Here is an 18,717-nt window from a genome sequence, read left to right as displayed (position 1 = left end):
TAGTGGCGTTTGCAAACATTTTAATGTTATAAAAAGAGATTATACTCTCTTACTTTGATGTCAGTGTATACTCTAGAGTCAGACTTACATTTTAGGAATTGGAAAAAACTTATATCTAAAATCAGTGCTGTTGTAAATAGTGAAGGACTTCTGAGACACAGTTGTTGAAATTGCAGTTGGGGGTAGTGGTCCACTTACTTGTCTGAGCAGTTTGGGAAAGGCCCCCATTTTAGGCATAAGCAAAAGAATGTGTAATACATGTAAATGTGAAAGAAAATTGTCTAGAATTTCCAATCAGAGTCTCTGAGGAAAAGGCTACTTTATTCAGGTCAGTTATTTTGAATTTGAAGTAATAGGTTTTAGTCTCTGCTTTATTGAAGCTGTGAGTACAAACTAAAATTCAGGTCTCTGATATCTGTTATTATTTGCCTCTCCCAGTGAAGGAAAGAAGCAATGAATGGACATAAATAAATAAAAAATGAGTGCTAACTTGAGAGCCAGACATATAAGATTTTATAGGTCCAAACTTAAGACACTGTTCCTGCTTACAGAAGTTCAGCTACCTTGCAGAAGGTAAACATACCAAGAAATAAGTAAAACAGTGTGCTTAGCACTGTAGCAGAGCTATGAAAGAAATGCTCTGGGAACACAGAGGATGTAGCGGTTTGACTGGGGATGAAGTAAGCAATATTTCACGAGAGCTTAGCAGGTGTAAACAGTGTGGCATGTGTGCAAGAACATGGGGAACTCAAATCTTTATTCAATCTAATGAAATTTGCCACTGCAATTTGGGAATAGCTCCATAGTGTTAGCAAAGTGGGTATTAATCTGCTAGTCCAGACCATTAGTCAAGTTCAGACTAGGTTACTGTGGGACATGTTGTTCTGCAGACCATTTTGTTAGGCATGCACACATTTTAAAACATGTGAAGAAGATATATGAGGCTTTTAAAAGCTGGGGAACTTCAAATGAATATACAGCTATTTTACATTTGTAACAAATCAAAACAATTGCCGTTACTGCCACACAATACAGTTGTTTATGCACATGGATATGTTGCACAAGAGTGCCAGTGTCTCAGAGGTCAGAGGCATTACATCTGGAGTTAAAGGCAATTTAAGCCCCCATATTTTGGTGCTGGGAATCAAACATGGATTCCCTGTAAAAGCATACATGCTTTTCACCACTGAGCCATCACTCCAGCTTCTCCTGCTTTTAAAATCATAGCTGTGCATTCCATTTTTCCCCCAGTTCTTCAGTAGGTTTGTGACTTTACTAATGCGTTCCAGTCATCAATAATGCATTGTCTTAGGGGGCATCAAGGAGAAATTTGTAAACTTGTAGTTGCTTTCTATTTCCATTTGTTTCCTTATTTACAACTGATGTTACATTGATGTTAAATACAAATTATATCCTTGGGTTTGTTTTTTGTTTTTTTTTTCTTGAGAGGTTCTGTTGTATGAAAAATTAGCAAACTTTAGTCCCACCTCTGTTAATAATAAAACCTTCATTTTGAATAAATACCTAAGTGCTTGGCATTCTAATTTTCAAGTTCTTAAATGAGGTTGGGGTGACATGATCCCCCAGGAAGCAAATAGCATTTATGATTATTCCACTCTGTAAGTATATCTCATTTATTTTTGAGCAGTTTGCTTTAGAATACCTTTTTGAATTTATAAACATTAGGAGTTAAATTAACTTGTATTATGTATTTTTGGCATTGTAAAATATGCTCCTTCTTGGTATTCGTTTGTAAAATCTGAAGAATCTTTTGTTTTCTTAAATAAGGTTTCCATCTGTAAACCTAATTTCTCAATGTTTTTTCATAATCATAAGTCAGCCTCCTTTCAAGTTTCGTTTTTTTCCTCTATTCTTCCTCCTCCTCTGTGACATTTCCTATATGTTTTCATTCATCTCTTTTCTTTCCTTAGTTTGAAGCTGCCTGGGCATTGACTAATATAGCATCTGGAACTTTTCTGCATACCAAGGTGGTGATTGAAACTGGAGCTGTTCCAATTTTCATCAAACTCCTCACTTCAGAGCATGAAGATGTGCAGGAACAGGTAAGTTTCTCACTTGTGCAGCACACTCTATATAGAGATTTTAATTTTCTCTAGAAAATACTGCTTGTAATTTTGACCTCTACTTCAACTTTATTTTTAATTGGCCTAACATTTATTTAAAATACATTAATTTTTTTCTTCAGTCTTAGATTTGAAGTGGGTAAGAATGAACTGCTTTAGCCATAATTCCGAGTTTTTGATGAGAATGGTCTCAGCATAGAATCCACTGTTTCTATTTATTAAAGAGCTTAGTGAGACATAAAACGAGTGCACTGAGGGCACCGTGGTGGCTGCAAGGCTTTCATCTGGGATGCTCTGACTTATTCTCTGCATGTACAGGGAACATTTTATTGTTTCTTTTGAAAATAATTGTACTACGCTAAATGGAATCATTTTTAATATATTTAAGTAGTAAATTTTCAAAGCTTTCTTCCAAAAGGAAAAATTTGATAACATGATTAAATAGATCATCCAAAGAAACCCAGGGTTTGGGTACTTTGTTTGTGCTATATAAGTTCATCTGTTGATATCCTATTCCATTCATCATTTAGTTTCATGAAATTTTGTGTCCACATAACCACTAACATTGGAAAGTTTTCTTAATGAGGTTACTCCTCCAAAAATATGTTACCAGTTATCTAACACAAACTCATATTTTTTAATAATTCATTATCTAGTCCTTAATTGTACATTTGCTATTTCTAGCTTACTAGTGTTAATAATATAGTTGTGAACATCATTGTGTATTGTTTTTTATGTGATTCTGGGTTACCTGGTTATTTTATTAAGGTAAAGGGACTACCCTGTCAAAGAATATAAAAATGATAATGTGTATATTGCTTCATCAACAGAGAGAGAGAATACTTTTATTTTAAGGACAGGTTGACAGGGTCTTACTATGTACCCTTGGCTGACATCAAGCCTCTGCCTCCTAGGTGCTGTCTGGGAAAAAAGGCACACATCACCACATCTGCCCCCCTCTTGATAACATTATTTCAGTTAGTAAAAATTGTCTTTAAAGTATTTTTTCCTCGTCTTATTTTCAACTTTTTTTTTTTTAATTTTAATCTTAGGTTTCAAGTAGAGGTTAAAAATAATAATTCATGTTTTAAATTCTAAAATAAGACTTCCCAGTTGAAAACATTCAGTGAGACTATGATAAAATGGTAATTTTCATTTGTGTAGTTCTTTATATAATTAAAATTTACTGCCATTTACTTTTAAAATTATATTAAACTGATTAATCTTAAATTATTAGTGATAATCTAATTCTCATCTTAGTTATTATTTATACTTTGTCTATGTATTTTTCTCTCTCATTCAACAATCAGTACCATTGTAGCTAGAAGATTTCTTGGCAGGGGAGCAAATTTATAAGCAATTAAAAATTTTGCTAGATATAGTTTGTCTCTCTTGGTAGATTCAAAATAGACTCCTTCAGCTCTTTGAATAGTATTGAGAGTTCACTAGAATGTAAGGGAAACTTTTTAAGTGCCCTTTTCTTATGATCTACTATTACAACATTTCATTTAAAATTTTCCTTTTCTTTCCCATTTCCTTGCCTTTGTTTTTTCACATGTTCTTGAAAACCATTGTCTGTTTTATTTTTCTCAGGCTGTGTGGGCACTTGGTAACATTGCTGGTGACAATGCAGAATGCAGGGATTTTGTTTTGAATTGTGAGATACTTCCACCTCTTTTAGAGTAAGTATTTTGTTTCAGTTTGTCATAATTAAGTTAATTTTACATTTGGAAAGAAAGGTATATACTCCTCCATTTCTATATAACAGTTAAATTTTCAAACAATATTTTATTTTGCAGTTTTTACTTATGGTTTCCCACGCCTAAAGTTACTGAAAGAGTAGGTAAAATCAGAAAAAAAAAAATCAATTTGTACTCTTTATAAAATGACCTTTATGATGCCAGGAAGTGGTGGTGCACGCCTTTAATCCCTGCACTTGAGAGGCAGAGGCAGGTAGATGACTGTGAATTTGAGGCCAGCCTGGTCTACAGACAAGCTCCAGGACAGTCAGTGCTACACAGAGAACCCTTTCTTGAAACACAAGCATGCACGCACACAGGGTCTTCTATGGTCTCTAAATCTGTACTTATTAGTAGTCATCACTTACTTGATGCCTTCAGTGCGAAAATAATTCTAAAAAGGACATATACTACTTGATAATATAATAACATTTAAGTGGTCCATAGCATGAACATCTTTTTTAAGATTAGAAATATTATGTATATATTGTGTGTGTATTTGGGGATAGGGGTGTGTATACATGACTGCAGTTGTCCATGGAGGCCAAAGGAGGGTGTCAGATGCCTGAAACTAGTTATATATAGGAAGTTGTGAACTAGGATCTGAACTCGGGTCCTCTGCAAGAACAGCAAATGCTCTTAGCCACTGTGCTGTCTTTCCAGGGCCTCATAAAATGGAGTCTTCAATACTTAAACAAATTGCATATTTATGATCTCTGCAGAATATTGTATTTGATTTTGAAATGTCCACAGAACAATGACCATAAGAGATTTTTGTTTTAGTGCTTGAAAGTTACTTTTTACTTACAGTTACTGAGCAAGTAGTAACTTCTTCTCTGGCTGCTTTACTTAAAAGATGTATCTGTATTTATGTGTCTGTTGGGTGTACGTTCATGTGAGTGCAGGTGCCTGACGACAGAAGAGGGTGTCAGAGTTTGTAGCACTGGAGTTACAGTGCTTGTGAGCCACCTGAGATGGGGCTGGGAACTGAACTCTGGAAGAGCAGTGAGTTCTCTTAACTGCTGAGGGTATTTACTCCTTGACATTTAAAAATGCATTACACTATAATGTAAGAAAATTGTTTGAAAGAGAGATTCTTTATACAGGATAATTAACATTCACTGAAAGGATCTTTAGGTTAAATGTCAGTGACAAGTATAAAAGAAAAAAAGCTAATCAAAGAGATGATTAGAAGAAAGAAAGAACTATCATTGTGGCATTTTCCATCCTTTTCAGGGGAGGAATTAAATAGACTAAATTGAAACATCTAGACTAGTTTGCAGCCCTTTATTCTAATAAACAACAACACAGAAATGATTTCTTGGCATGACTTCATACAGTTAAGCTTAATTAAGAACCAGTTGCTTGCAGGCCACTGAATTGTTAGTAGTTAGATCACTACTGTAATCTGTAGGTTTGTTGTGATGTCCTCGACTTTGCTTTGAGGGTGACATTGTCCAGATAGACTTCAAAGTGCTTGAGAAATACTGAATTCTTTCTTAATTCTCCTTAGTATTCAGTAGTGAAGCCAGAGGGAGTCACTTGTTATGAGCCCATTCTGACTGAGTTTTTTGCTTGATTGGCTTCAAGTTGCATAACGTTGTTTTCCTTTTGATTATTTGAAGTAAAATAATTATCATCCTAAACTAACAACAATTTGTCTGGAACTTTCATTGATTTAGTTTAAAAACTTATCCAAAACTCTGCTCTGCTTTTGATTGTTGTTATTGCCACAAATCATATCATTATACATTGTGTTCTATTGCTATGTTTGTCTTTAAGTCACATAGGGAAAAGCTTCTTGCTCATTTACATATGTCATGATCTTTAGTAATGTTCCTTATTTGTGTGGTTTTAGCTATTCTTGATTGGCTTTTTATTTCAGCCTGAAAGATTTCCTTTAGCCAATCATGTGAAACAAACCAACCATTGATGTCCTTCCTTGACATCAAATTGACAAGGAGTCCCTGCTTTCTCCTGAAGCTTTGACAAAGGAATGCTGATTAGTGATGTGTTGATGTGTTGGGTGACTCTTTTAATTTCAGTACTATAAATATATCACCCCCGTTACCTCTGTCCTCCTTCTTAATAGTTAATTAGAAAACAACTGTTAACAAAATCACCAGTGAGCCTTTGTACACATGACAGGCTCCTTGTCTCTATACATTGGGTATTTCACATCTGGTATTAGGCCTTTGAGAATTTGACTATGTGTCCTAATATGGATTTCTTTCAGTTTATTTTTCTTAGAGTTTTTGCTCTTGGTTTGCTGATACAAATATTCTTCTGCTGTTTCTTCTCTTCATTTTATATTTCCATTATGCATATATTGGTAGGGTTGATTATGACCCATGGATATTCTCTATATTTTTGTCTTACATTTATTCCTCAGACCCCTTGTCATATGAATTGGACTGCCTTGAGATAATACATGGATTCTTTCTGCCCATTCAGATCTGCTATAGAAACCCCCTAGTGGGTAGTGTCTTATAATTTTCATATTGATAATTTTTTATTTTTTTATTATTTTCCTTTCATTCTTAAGAATCCTTTCATTTTCAGTTTAGTATTTTTTGAGCATATTTAAGATAATAAAGTTAAAGCATTTATGGTAGAATTTAATGTCTGATCCTTTTTTTTTAACTTTGTATGCCTCTTAATTCCTTGTTAAAAACTGAATATTTTGATTATAATAGAACTCAGATTATCCTCTATTGGGTTCTAATGATCCTTATTATAGTTGCTTGTTTAATTTTTTTTTTTAAAGTTAACATTGGGAAGCTTGTGTTGTTGGTTATTTGTCATCTCTGGTGTTTCTGTGCCCTTAACTTAATTGGGCTTATGATCTAACATTGTCTTAAATGTTAGGAGGCATAAAAAGAAGGGGCAATTATGAAAATTAGTTTTATTCATTTTATTTTATGCATTTTTGCCTGCATGTATGGCTGTGTACCATGTGTGTACTTCATGTCTGCAGAGATAAAAAAAGAGTAGTTGGATCCCCTGGAACTGGAGTTACAGCTGGTTGTGACTTACCATATAGATGCTGGGACTCAGATTTGTGTCCTTGTAAGAACAATAAGTGCTCTTAGCGGCTGAGCTAACTCTCCAGTCTTCAAAGATGTTCTAAAAATTGTTATGCTATCAGCCATGTGGTGCTTAGCTGTACCAGATACCACTGTGACTCACTCTTACTTTTTGCTAAGCCTGGAAGTCAGGCAGATGGCTAGGGTCTTCCCAGGTGTTTTCCTGAGTGTGTGCTCTGACCAGAAGATGTGTGGTTATCAAGATGTCTGATACATAGAAGCTTTTCTAATGGCTTGGGTCCAGAGGGTTTCACTACTTACTTTTTCCTTCCATGTTTTCAATATCTCCCATTTGCCCTATTCTTTGCTCTAGGTTTTTGCTTTTTACTAAGCATTATTTTGCTACTTTTCCACCTTAGAGAGTTCTCAGATAGGCAAAATAAACACAAACATACATTTGTATTCCTGTTTTCAGAGTTCCCACCAAGCTGGCAACATATGTATAAGCACTTGGAAAGAAGGTATATGCTCTTGCTCTGTTCCTTCTGGAACTTGGATCCTCCAGGAAAAAAAGATATTTTTAAAGTCAGTGCCAGGCTAGAGATACGGGTTTGGGCAAGGGTAAATTAAAACACTAGCAAGGTTTAGTGATAGATTCTAGTCCTTCCATTGATGTAAACTTTTGACTGTCTTCCAGAATTCTGACAAAGCTGATAAGTACAGTGTTTGCCATGTGTTGTTGTTTGCTGTTTGTTTGGGGTGCTTCTGGGGAGGGAGAAGTTTCTCAGGATTCCCCTTCATCACCATTTTTGCTGATGTCATTACAAAATGGGATTTTTTTTCTTTTTAACCTAGTTTTCAGTATTTTTAGCAGACTTGTGAAGGTCTGTAGGAGCCCAATAAACTCCTGAAATTACCTGTCTAATTTTGATGCATGTGCTTTCTTTCTAAGATATAAAGAACAAGTTTGATGGCACCAGGGTCCATACCTCCCTAAAAATTAAAAAAAAAAATAAACAAACTACATTAGGGAATCTGCTGTTATTCATTTAGTGTGTGTCTGTAGGATTCAGAGGATAGCTTGTTGGAGTCAGTTCTCTGCCCACATCATGTGGATCCTGCAGATGGAACTCCAGTTGTTGGGCTTGGTGGCAAGTGCCTACCTGCTAAGTCATTTCACTATTTTGGAAGTCTCCTATTTAGACATTATTAACAAATTAAAGAAAACATAATTAATTGTATTAGCTACATCTATATTGATGTGCTAAAACACCATGGCCAAAGTATCTTACAAAAGAGTTTTAATTGGGCTGGTCTTGCAGTTCTAGAAGGTTAGAGTTTGTACTGACAGAGAGAAGACATGGTGGCTGGAGCAGCACCTAGGAGCTCACATCCCAGGCCACAAGCAGGAAGCAGAGAGTCAACTGGGGCTGATGGGAGGCTGTTGATACCTCAAGTCTACCCCCAGTGGTACACCTCCTCCAGCCAGGGCCATACCTCTTAATCCTTCTCAAACAGCCACAAGTTGGGGGCAACCTAAGTATTCAAATACATGAGCCTGTGGGTGGCAGTCTCATTCAGACCACCAGAATTAACAGAAGCATTATGTATGTGCATGGGGAATAGAGAGCTGAGAGAAGAGACACTCTTGTTTCAGACACTCAGTTTCTTTAGCATCTATCAAGATTCGTTGCAAACCAGTTTTGAAACACATTGTAAGACCTTTTAAAATAAAAACAAAGAACTTCCTTTGCCTTTAACTGACCTTCACTATATTCCCTGTTTCCTGATTTTGTATAGTGTAATATTTTCATTATTTTAACAAAAGTAATCTTGGACATTTCTTCTGACACCCATTATTGTCATGATTTAAGTGTTTAATCTTCGATTCAGACTTGAAAAAAAATAGAACCATAATATTCTTAATGAAACTATAATGAATTTTAAGTTCTCTTTTTCTGTTTTATCAGTTTAAATATTTTATAAAGTCTGTTGAAGACAATTCAGTTACTACAAGAAAATAGTTGAAATGGAAAAGTGAATATAAAATGACAGTTTTTTCTTTTCTTGGCAGGTTATTAACGAATTCAAACAGACTTACCACCACCAGAAATGCTGTATGGGCCCTCTCAAATTTATGTAGAGGCAAAAACCCTCCTCCAAATTTTAGTAAGGTATGATTGAAATATACAAGTTAAGAAATCTGTTTCACAAATAAGTTCATAAGATTTTTTTAAGGTTAAGTAGACTCTTTTGTGATTTTCTCTATTAACTAGACACTATTTATATATTCAGCAAATTAAATACATTTTATAGATTTCTGCTCTTCCTTTGCCTCTAGTTCCTCTGGCCAGAAACTCAACTATATCCAGATATCTGTATGTCTTACAGAGGATTTAGAAGTATTTGTAGTCTAGTTCTTTTCATTTATATAGGAAATTAAAGTTGTTCCTCCAACCCCCATACAACTAAGGTAATTGTCCAGATCCACTGTTAGGTAATTGAAAATGGAAAATGACAGATAGATTTTTGTCATAAATCATCTAACATTCTCACTAGCTGGTACTTTATGAAAGAAATTTAACAGTATAACCATAAAAAGGCCTGCATGCTAATATTTAGGGCAGCCTCGCTCATAACTGCAAAAAACAAAAACAAACAAACAAAAAACAAAAATAAAACCAGAAATTGTACATGTTCCTTAGTTGGTATATGGATAAACTAATTATGGCTTGCTTATTTGGTGAACTACAACTCAGCAGTAAGAAGGAACAAACTACCTAGGTATGCTTCAATCTCAAAAGTATTAAGCTAAATTAAGGGAGTATATAAGTGTTTTAAATGTTTTAGAAAAGAGGTCTAAAAGAATAAAAATCATATTGGGGAATGTCTGAGGTGAGAAAATTGGCCACCAAAGGGCAGAAGGAAAATTTTCAGAAGGGTTGAAGGATTTTATAATTTGGTTAGATGTTGGCTATCCATCCAACTGTATACATTTTTACAGTATGAACTGACATAACAAAAAGAAATAGCCATATTGAATTATATAATTTTATTGTTTGTATTAACCATAATAAACTTGTATTTTTAAGGCATCTTTAAAAAAAAATGTCTAATTTTTAATGAGATCTTGGATCAGAATGCTTTTTTACCTAAACAAATTTAACTGGTGAATCTGGAAGCAGAACGTTGGTGTTGATTGTGCTATTTGTGCAAAGCTTCTGTTGGCTTGAAGTTTTCCAGAGTAATATATCGAGGAAGGAAATCTATCACCTCTCTCATACTATAGAATGCAGCACATTCACCTGGGTTATTACAATAGCCTTCTAGCAAACTATCTTTTTATTATTTATTTTATTTTTTGACCAGCTATCATTTTATGTTACCAAGAAAGTTGCAAGAATAATCCACAATTTTGAAACCACCCCTCTGTTCCCAGTGACTCCCTGTGTTTTATTTGAAGAACAAGATAATTTTGTTAAATACCCTGTAATAATTGTCACACACCATCTCACTGTGATCTCCTTGACTCATGTCCTATTCAGTCTCTCTGGCCTCACTAGACTATTTGCTCTACCCCAGATTCACACAGCATGCTTCGCTTTAGCTCTTCTCTCTTTAAAAGAAGTAATAAATAATTTTTAATATATTTGGCCTTAGGACTTCCTTCCATTCTTAAACATGAAGATCTGTATTAGTGACTATACTGTTGCTGTGACTATGACCAAGACAACTTATAAAAGACAGTGTTTCCTTGGGCTTACGGTTTTGTGGGGTTAGAGCCCATGATAATCGGAGCAAAGTAGACAAACTGCAAACACATTGACTAGAGCAGAAGCTGAGAGCTCACATCCTTATCCACAAGCAGGAGGCAGAGAGCACACTGGGAATGACAAGAGTATTGAAACTTCAAAGCCTGCTCCCAATAACACCTCCTCCAACAAGGCCACACCCCTAATCCTTTCCAAAACAGTTACCAACTGGGACTGTCTTCATACATATGAGCCTGTGGAAGTCATTGTCATTCAAGCTACCATAGAATCCAGATTATTTTTTATATGACTTACATGTAGTAATACTAGATTAAAATTTTAAACTACATAAAATTTAAATATTTATTAATGAATTTATAAAAATAATAATGAACCAATTACATGTTCAGTAATACTTTTTACAAAAAGCATGTTTCAAAAGAAGAAGAATTTTATAAGAAGAGTAGTCCTGAGGGTATGTGTTCTGTGTGGGTCTGGTAGTTGAACTTAGAACCTTTTGTGCTAGCTACATCCTCACCTTTTGTTGTTGTTTTGAGACAGGGTCCAGTATGTAGCTCAGACTGGACTGACACTGACCATGTGAACCAGGCTGTCTTGGATCTCAAAGAGATTCATCTGTTTCTGCCTCCTCTGTGCTGAGGATAAAGATGTGAGCCATGTGCCCATACAGTGCTTTTTTGAATAGTATCTTACTATATTGCTCAAGCTAGACTTGAACTTGTTTGTAATCTTCTTGCTTATGCCTCTAAAGTGCTAGGGTTGTAGGTGTGTACTACTGTGCAAGTCTTTTTTTTTTCTCTGTACTAATTTGCTGTGCTGTGTTGTTTTAGCTGAAGAATGTGATGGTTTTATGGATAGTTGAATGGAAGTTTTTTGATATTATTCCAAAACTTGAAGTGGTATGCTTAATTGAGACAAGGTCTCACTATTTAACATTTTCGGGACTGGAAATGTTAAACCAGGCTACCCTGGGACTTAAGGAGCTGCACCTGGCTCTTCCCAGGTGTTTGGGGTAAAGGCATGTGTCACTTAACCCCATCTGAGTGGTACTTTCTTAAGAGTTCCTCTCATTGAGGAGTTTATACGCCAACATTGAACTTTTTCTTCTCCATTACATGAAAATCCATCAGTCTTACATTGAATTTGAAGAGTCTTTTTCTCACACGAGATCTTATAACATTGTGCTTTGACCATCTGGAAAATATGGTCCCTTAAATTATTATTGGAGAGTGTGTGTGTGTGTGTGTGTGTATGTATGAATGTATGTATGAATGTATGTGTGTGTGTGTATGTATATGCATGTATGTTAACTTCAGTTCCAGGAAGTTGTTGGACTTGAAAGGGGAAGATGCAAGATTTCTGAAATTCTAATTTTGAAATTTATAAATTATCATTGGCAAGGAATACAGTCAGCTGTGGCTTTTGAAATGATAGGCTCACTTTGTTTATAGTTTCTAAAATACCCTCCAGCTATGTAGGAATGAGTAAGGATTAAATCATTCAGGTGGAAATGGAGGTTGGTAGGGAAAGTGTCTAATCCAGTATGCAGTTCAGTCATGAGTGCTTGTTCAGTCCACCCCAGTACTTGTGTGAGTAAAAATGCTATGCAGATGTTTCCTGTTTCATCCGATAAGTTATTCAGGTAAGATGTGAGTGAAAGGGGTGAGCTTATTGAGATTTGTATTTTTAACAGATAGTTCAAGGTGATTCTTAAATGGAATCTTCCAAATCGTCCTTTTTGCTGGAGGTGAAGAATATAATGATGTGTGGTACATTTTGCTACTTCTGTTCTGAATTGTGCCCAGGTTCCAGCAATTTTGCCCACCACTTACTTTTTATCCATTAGATTAAATGTCAACGAAGTGAAAAATATTTTACTATTATTATAAAAATAGTTTTGAGATCACACACCCACTGAAAATGTTTCAGGAATCTCCTCTTCCAGTGTACCGTGGACCTACTGTGCACTGTTCTACTTCATGAACTGCTTACAGTGGCACTTGGCTGATTTTCTTAAGACACATCTGTCTGTCTGTGGAGGCCAGAAGAGTTTTGTCAGAAGTTACTAGCAGTTGTGAGCCACCTGGTGGGTACTGGGTAACTCCATCCTCTGCAAGAGCAGTGGGTGTGGCTAATGAGACATCTCATATCTCTACAGCATCTGGGCTGATGGTCACGTAGCTTTGCTTATGAAGTACTGACTGTGAGCTTGCTGCTGACTGATGTATTGATACTGGACTCTGTCATAACCACCCTGAGGTTTGCTCACCCCATTATCTTACACTTTTTTCTTTTGGCATAATATGTTATTTTTATTAATTTAAAGTAAATCTTCTCCCATTAAAATGTAAACTCCACATTGTTTACATTTACAGCAAAACCTTATTATCTTTAAGGAACTTCCTTTAGAGTGTTTTCTGAGTGTATTGTGTTTTCCGGATACCAATCTTGTGTTCTTTTGCTAGAAGATAAGGTATAATGTAGGTACCACAGCTAGCTCCTGGAGTGCTGAGAATTGGATAGTAGAAGGGAGTTTGTCACTCACTGGGTATATTTAAATAAAATTACTGGTTTCTGATCCAGGCATTGTTCTCAACTACTACATGCACTCCTACACATCCCAAAGATCTTTATTATATCTCTTTTACGGGTGAAAAAATTTGGATACACAGATAATAGGTCATTTTTTCATGCCATAGAGTTTAGCAAATAGTGTTTGAACTAGGGCCGTGTATGGCAGGAAGATAGCAAAGATCACAGAATTGATCTCATTTAATCTGTTTCACAGCCTTGAAAACAGTCGCTGGGAGCTGTAAAGTGCCTCCCTCACTTCCACACTGATTAGTCGAAGTCCTATGAGGGATTAAATTAATCATGTGCTAGAAGGGTTAAGGTATTTCTTTTGTCATGTTTGTAGCTGGTGTTTTCTTTGGGTTTTGTTTCTTTGTTTCAGAAGGTATTTCATTATGTAGTGGGGCTGGCCTCAAAGTCTTCATCCTTCTGCTCAGTCATCTGAGAACTGGGATTATAGGTGTGCATTTAAACATGCCTTTACTTTAGTTGAAGATATACAACATTATTACAGAAGAAGTAGAGCTGGGTATGGTGACACATACTTGTAATCCTACATTGAGGCAAGAGATTGAAGTTTGAGACCAGGATAGGTACTCTCTTATGGCTAGCTAGCATGTGCAGGGTCCTGAGGTCAAGCCCCGGTGTCTTAAAATAAAACAAGAAAAAGAAAAGAAATATATCCTGTCAGTAGTGACTTCTTTTGGAAAACCTTTCAGAATGCTTGTTTTTATATTTCCTCTGTCTTTGCTGCACGTTCATTCAAATTATTTGTGTTGAGCACATGTAATGAATAAAAAACTAATTTAAATTTATTTGTAAAAGCAAAACATCTAGCCTTTTTAGTCTAGATATGTAATAGCTTAAATATCAAAATACATATTTTGTTGCTTTAAAATGTTTTATTCATTAACCAGTTAATAGCAATCATAATCAGTTTGATACCCATATACCTCATCATAATATTGAAATGATAGAAGAATTCTCTGGTATTTTTATTAATTACATTTTGATTTTAAACTAAATTTCTACATTTTGCTAAGGAAGCTTGATATTAAAGAAAATAATTAACTATTAACTCATTTTTTTCTTACAGGTTTCACCTTGCTTAAATGTCTTATCACGATTGTTGTTTAGCAGTGATCCAGATGTGTTAGCAGATGTGTGCTGGGCCCTTTCTTATCTCTCTGATGGACCTAATGATAAAATTCAAGTAGTCATTGATTCTGGAGTCTGTCGAAGATTGGTGGAACTATTGATGTAACTATAATTTTCACTTAGTTATGTTATTGTATACTAAGTTTAACAGTTAAGATCATGTCCTTAAATATTTCAAAATGTCAACATCTATAGGAAGAATTGAAAAGTTACTAACTCTGCCCTTTATAGAGTAGCTATAATCCTTAAATACTGGTCCATCAATAAACATTTCTGAAGTACAAGGGAATTATTTTGTAAATTAATCTCTGTATGAATGAAACTTTTCTTTATGAAGAAGCCTTAACTTAACAAACATATGTAGAATGTCTGTTAGCACCAAAGGTGACATGTGAATGTTATTAGGGAGAGAAAACAGTTATTGTTTTTACAGAACCAATAGCCTAGTTTATTATTCTTTACAATAATTAACTTGTATATAAAGCTAGAAAATTTATTTAGTGTCTCCATGATCTTTCTCTTACTGGATAATCATTACTACCATTGTTGAAAAATCCCAGTTTTTCCATGCAAAGAAATTAAAAGAAAATTTTGTTTAAAAAGGTGCTGTAGTTTCTTTATCCTCCAACCTTCTTTAAAATTGTTTTTGTTTTGTCAAAAAGCCATTGGTAGTAAACCAGGCATGGTAGTTTATGCCTTTAGTTCCAGCACTTGAGGCAGGGGCAGGTGGATCTCTGAGATTCAGGCACAGCAAGTTCCAGACCAGCCAGAGCTACATAGTGAGACCCTGACTCTGAGAACAAAATAAAAACAAAAGGCCTTTAGTTAGTCCAAGTGTGGCAGATGGCACAAAAAATAGAGTTGTGTTAAAGGGCTGATTTCCAGTGTGAGCTAGACAGATGCAGTGGGATGGTCAAGGCCTTAGCTTGAGAATGACTTCTACCAGAGTGGGCAGCCAAGCAGGCCAGAACAAGGTTCAGAGCCAAAACTCATGGCCTGGTAGCCTCTCTTGTTAAATTATCGATATGTAGGAGGATGTGAACTAAAGTAACTGGCTTCTAGTCGTGAAGGGAAAAGGCCTTTGATGTTAGATTAGAATTAAATCTCTCACTATAAACTCACTGCTTTCAAAATAAGGACCTTTTTACGTACACTTGTATACATGTGCATTAAGGCTTTTGGAAGAGGGACACCTCTCTAGAAATAAGGTGAGCGCTCTGAGGGCACAACCCTTGGTTTCTAAATATCACTGCTCATTTAAGGGAAGTAGCTTTCTTAGAGAAATTATTGGATTAGAATGAGGAAAAATGAGATGAACACAGAAAATAATGAGCTTGGAAATAAATTACAGTAATGTATTATTATAAATTAGTGAATAGCAACAACCCAAGAGTCCACATTAAAATATGTGGATGGATCAATAGATAGGCAAGGCGTATGATGGAGATGATAGTTTTGCAAAATGATTATTAAAAATACAAATAATTACTAATTCAGATAATGAGCATATAGATACTAACACTAGTGTACGGGATGGGTTCATTCCTGAAAATATACATGTAAGTAACATTATGTGGACTGAAAAGTTATATTTAGGAATATATATGTGTGTAGATATACATTCAGTAACAAGAGACCATGTTGTGGAAAAAGAGACCATGAATTTGAAGAACAGAGGAAGGGGGTATGTGGGAGGACTTGGAGGGAAAAAAGGTAAGGGAGGAGTGTTGTAATTATGATTTCTAAAATAAAGTAAATAGGCTAAAGAATGGGATTTTTACATGGTCTCAAATAGTCATCAAATACTGAGTATAAAGGAGAAATTGGAATAGTGAAGAATAACATATCAATCTTAATTAGTACAGAGTTTAGTACCACAATAATGAGACAGAGTATATACAATATGTCACCCAATAAGATATAATGAGGTTATATAGTGTTTGATACTGCTTTAGATTTTTTTGCTTTTTCAAATATTAGTAAGTGAAAATTGAGTAGGAGCTCTGAGTGAAGAAAATGAAAGTTGTCTATAATTTTTTCAACTTTATATAGATTTTACCTTATTGATGTAAAAGCTCATATTTTTATTTTTAGGCACAATGACTATAAAGTTGTATCACCTGCATTAAGAGCAGTTGGTAATATTGTGACTGGTGACGATATTCAAACACAGGTGAGTTCAGAATTTACAGCACACTGTTAGATGATTGTTTCATGTCACTTGATTTTATATTCATCAAGGCCTTATTACTATAACTATACAGGCATCTGTGGCAGTAAGCACAGTTTTCAACTTCAGTTACCTTATTGGGATGGTACTATCATAGAGCCCCATCAGCCAAAATATACCAAGTGTTCTGCTCAGAGGTTTCAGAACCTTTTTAATTTGGTCTTCTCTTGTACAATACACCCTGACTGCAGCTTCCCCTCCCTCCACTCCCCCAGGGACATCAGCTGGACATGGCATGACAAGTGCAATAAGGCCAGGTAACCCTCACATCAAGGCTAGGTTAGGCAACCCAGTAGTAGGAAAAGGGTTTGAGGAACAGGCAAAAAAGTCAGAAACACCCCCACTCCCACTGTCAGGTGTCCCTTTAAAACACCAAGCCAGCAACCAATGCACAGGACCTAGCACAGACTCATGCAGGCTCTGTGATTGCTACTTCAGTCTCTGTAGGTTACCATGAACCCTGCTTAGTTGACCCCCATGCCTTTTGGACTGTGTTCTCGTGGTGTGCTCAGTCTCTCTGGCTCCCATAATTCCTCCTACCCTTTTTCAGTAGGGCAAGCTCCATAGGGAGGGACCTGATGGAGACCTCCAACCTGGGCTCTCTGTCTGCCTAATGTTTGGATTCAGAATCTTAGCTAGGTAGAAGTCATTGAAATAAAGCAAAGTGCCCAGCTAACTCAATCAGTAGAGCTTGAGACCCAAAACAAGGCAGACTAACAAGGCAATGCATGTGCTACGAGCTGATCATCCAGTAAGTGCTTTAAAAGTTTATAAAAAAAAAAAAGATGAGTATGATGAGGTCTGTAATTTCTGTAGATAAGTGGAATTATAAATAAGTAGAGTAGTACTTCAGCAGATGAGACAAGATTTACCGTTATAAGGAGAAAGGCAGATAAATTGAGGTATATTTAAGAACTTAGCTAGAAGTTGTGATTTATTATATGTAGGTTATAGGACATAAGAATCAGATTATGAGACCAAAGGGAAGATAGCAAGGAAATGGTTCCAGAATTGGTGATAAACTGTGCACCCATGCCTGTTTTGGGAGAATGGTAAGATGTTAAGATTGACTCCAGATGTTGACTAGTGTTCTATTTTGATACTCACCAAAGTTGTTAAATGAGTAAGCATTTAAGGGTAGCTCTCTATATTGGAATACACTGCACTTACCAGCTAAATTTTCAAGGCACTGATGCTGCATCCCTTTCACCCTCACTAAATCGAAAATTGTGGATGATTGTGAATAAAGGACAAAGTAGACAATACTTATGCCAGTTGGTTTTGTCAGAGACAGCATCTCAGTAGGAGCTCTGACTGGCTTTGAACTCATAGAAACCTACTTGTCTCTGCTTTTTAAATACTGGGATTAAAGGCATGTGCCACGCAATACTTCATTATAAAAACCACATTCTAAAAACAGTACAGATTTATTCTTTACTTCAAAATTTTTATAATGCTGTAGAAATGTGTATGAGAAAGAATATCATTTAGTAATTTGTTATGAAAATGAGGTTAAACCCTCTCTTCCATCACAAAGTCATTCTTCAAGTAATTTTCTAAGTTGAATTTTGCAGATATTTCTATGGGTATGACCAGAAATCATAACTTTTTCAAAGTCTTGAGTTTCAAGACTCCCCTACTTGATTCAAAACATAATCTGTGCTGATAGTGCTATAGTTGTATTACTTTAATTTGTATATTTGAAGAACATGTCTCTGATTCACACTCTAGTGGAGAACTGCATTAGCACTACATAAGCTTTCTAGCAGCAGGGTGTACAAGTTAGCAGTTGCCTAAATTTCACCTCCAGAGGAATTTATTTCTTTGTTTTTCAGATTGATTTCTGTACTTCAGTAATTCATAAGAAGTTTGCATTTATACTAAAACCCTTTTTTTCTGTTTTACCCATTTAGGTCATTTTGAATTGTTCTGCATTGCCCTGCCTCTTGCACTTGTTGGGTAGTCCAAAGGAGTCAATTAGAAAGGAAGCCTGCTGGACCATTTCTAACATCACTGCGGGAAACAGAGCTCAGATCCAGGTAATCGCCTTTCAGAGTTGAGATTACAATAGGAAGGTCTAAGCTGAGATGCCTGGCGTTCAACATGGCCTTTTCTTCTCTAAATAATACCATTTGT

General features: G+C 35.6%; 1 protein-coding gene across 2 annotated transcripts in view; it reads left to right on the top strand.

Annotated features, from left to right (window-relative positions):
• The window catches only part of Kpna5 (karyopherin subunit alpha 5), a 51,569-nt gene that overhangs the window by 22,283 nt on the left and 10,569 nt on the right, over positions 1 to 18,717 (top strand). For both annotated transcript variants that reach the window (XM_035440354.1, XM_027402108.2), the window contains exons 6-11: positions 1,932 to 2,063; positions 3,678 to 3,766; positions 8,924 to 9,023; positions 14,290 to 14,453; positions 16,446 to 16,524; positions 18,495 to 18,620. In XM_035440354.1, coding sequence (XP_035296245.1) covers positions 1,932 to 2,063; positions 3,678 to 3,766; positions 8,924 to 9,023; positions 14,290 to 14,453; positions 16,446 to 16,524; positions 18,495 to 18,620 — 690 coding nt within the window. The remainder of the gene's footprint in view (positions 1 to 1,931; positions 2,064 to 3,677; positions 3,767 to 8,923; positions 9,024 to 14,289; positions 14,454 to 16,445; positions 16,525 to 18,494; positions 18,621 to 18,717) is intronic.

This window comes from Cricetulus griseus, chromosome 2 (assembly GCF_003668045.3).
Source record: "Cricetulus griseus strain 17A/GY chromosome 2, alternate assembly CriGri-PICRH-1.0, whole genome shotgun sequence".
Lineage (NCBI taxonomy): Eukaryota > Metazoa > Chordata > Mammalia > Rodentia > Cricetidae > Cricetulus > Cricetulus griseus.
This window is presented reverse-complemented; position numbering and strand designations above follow the sequence as displayed.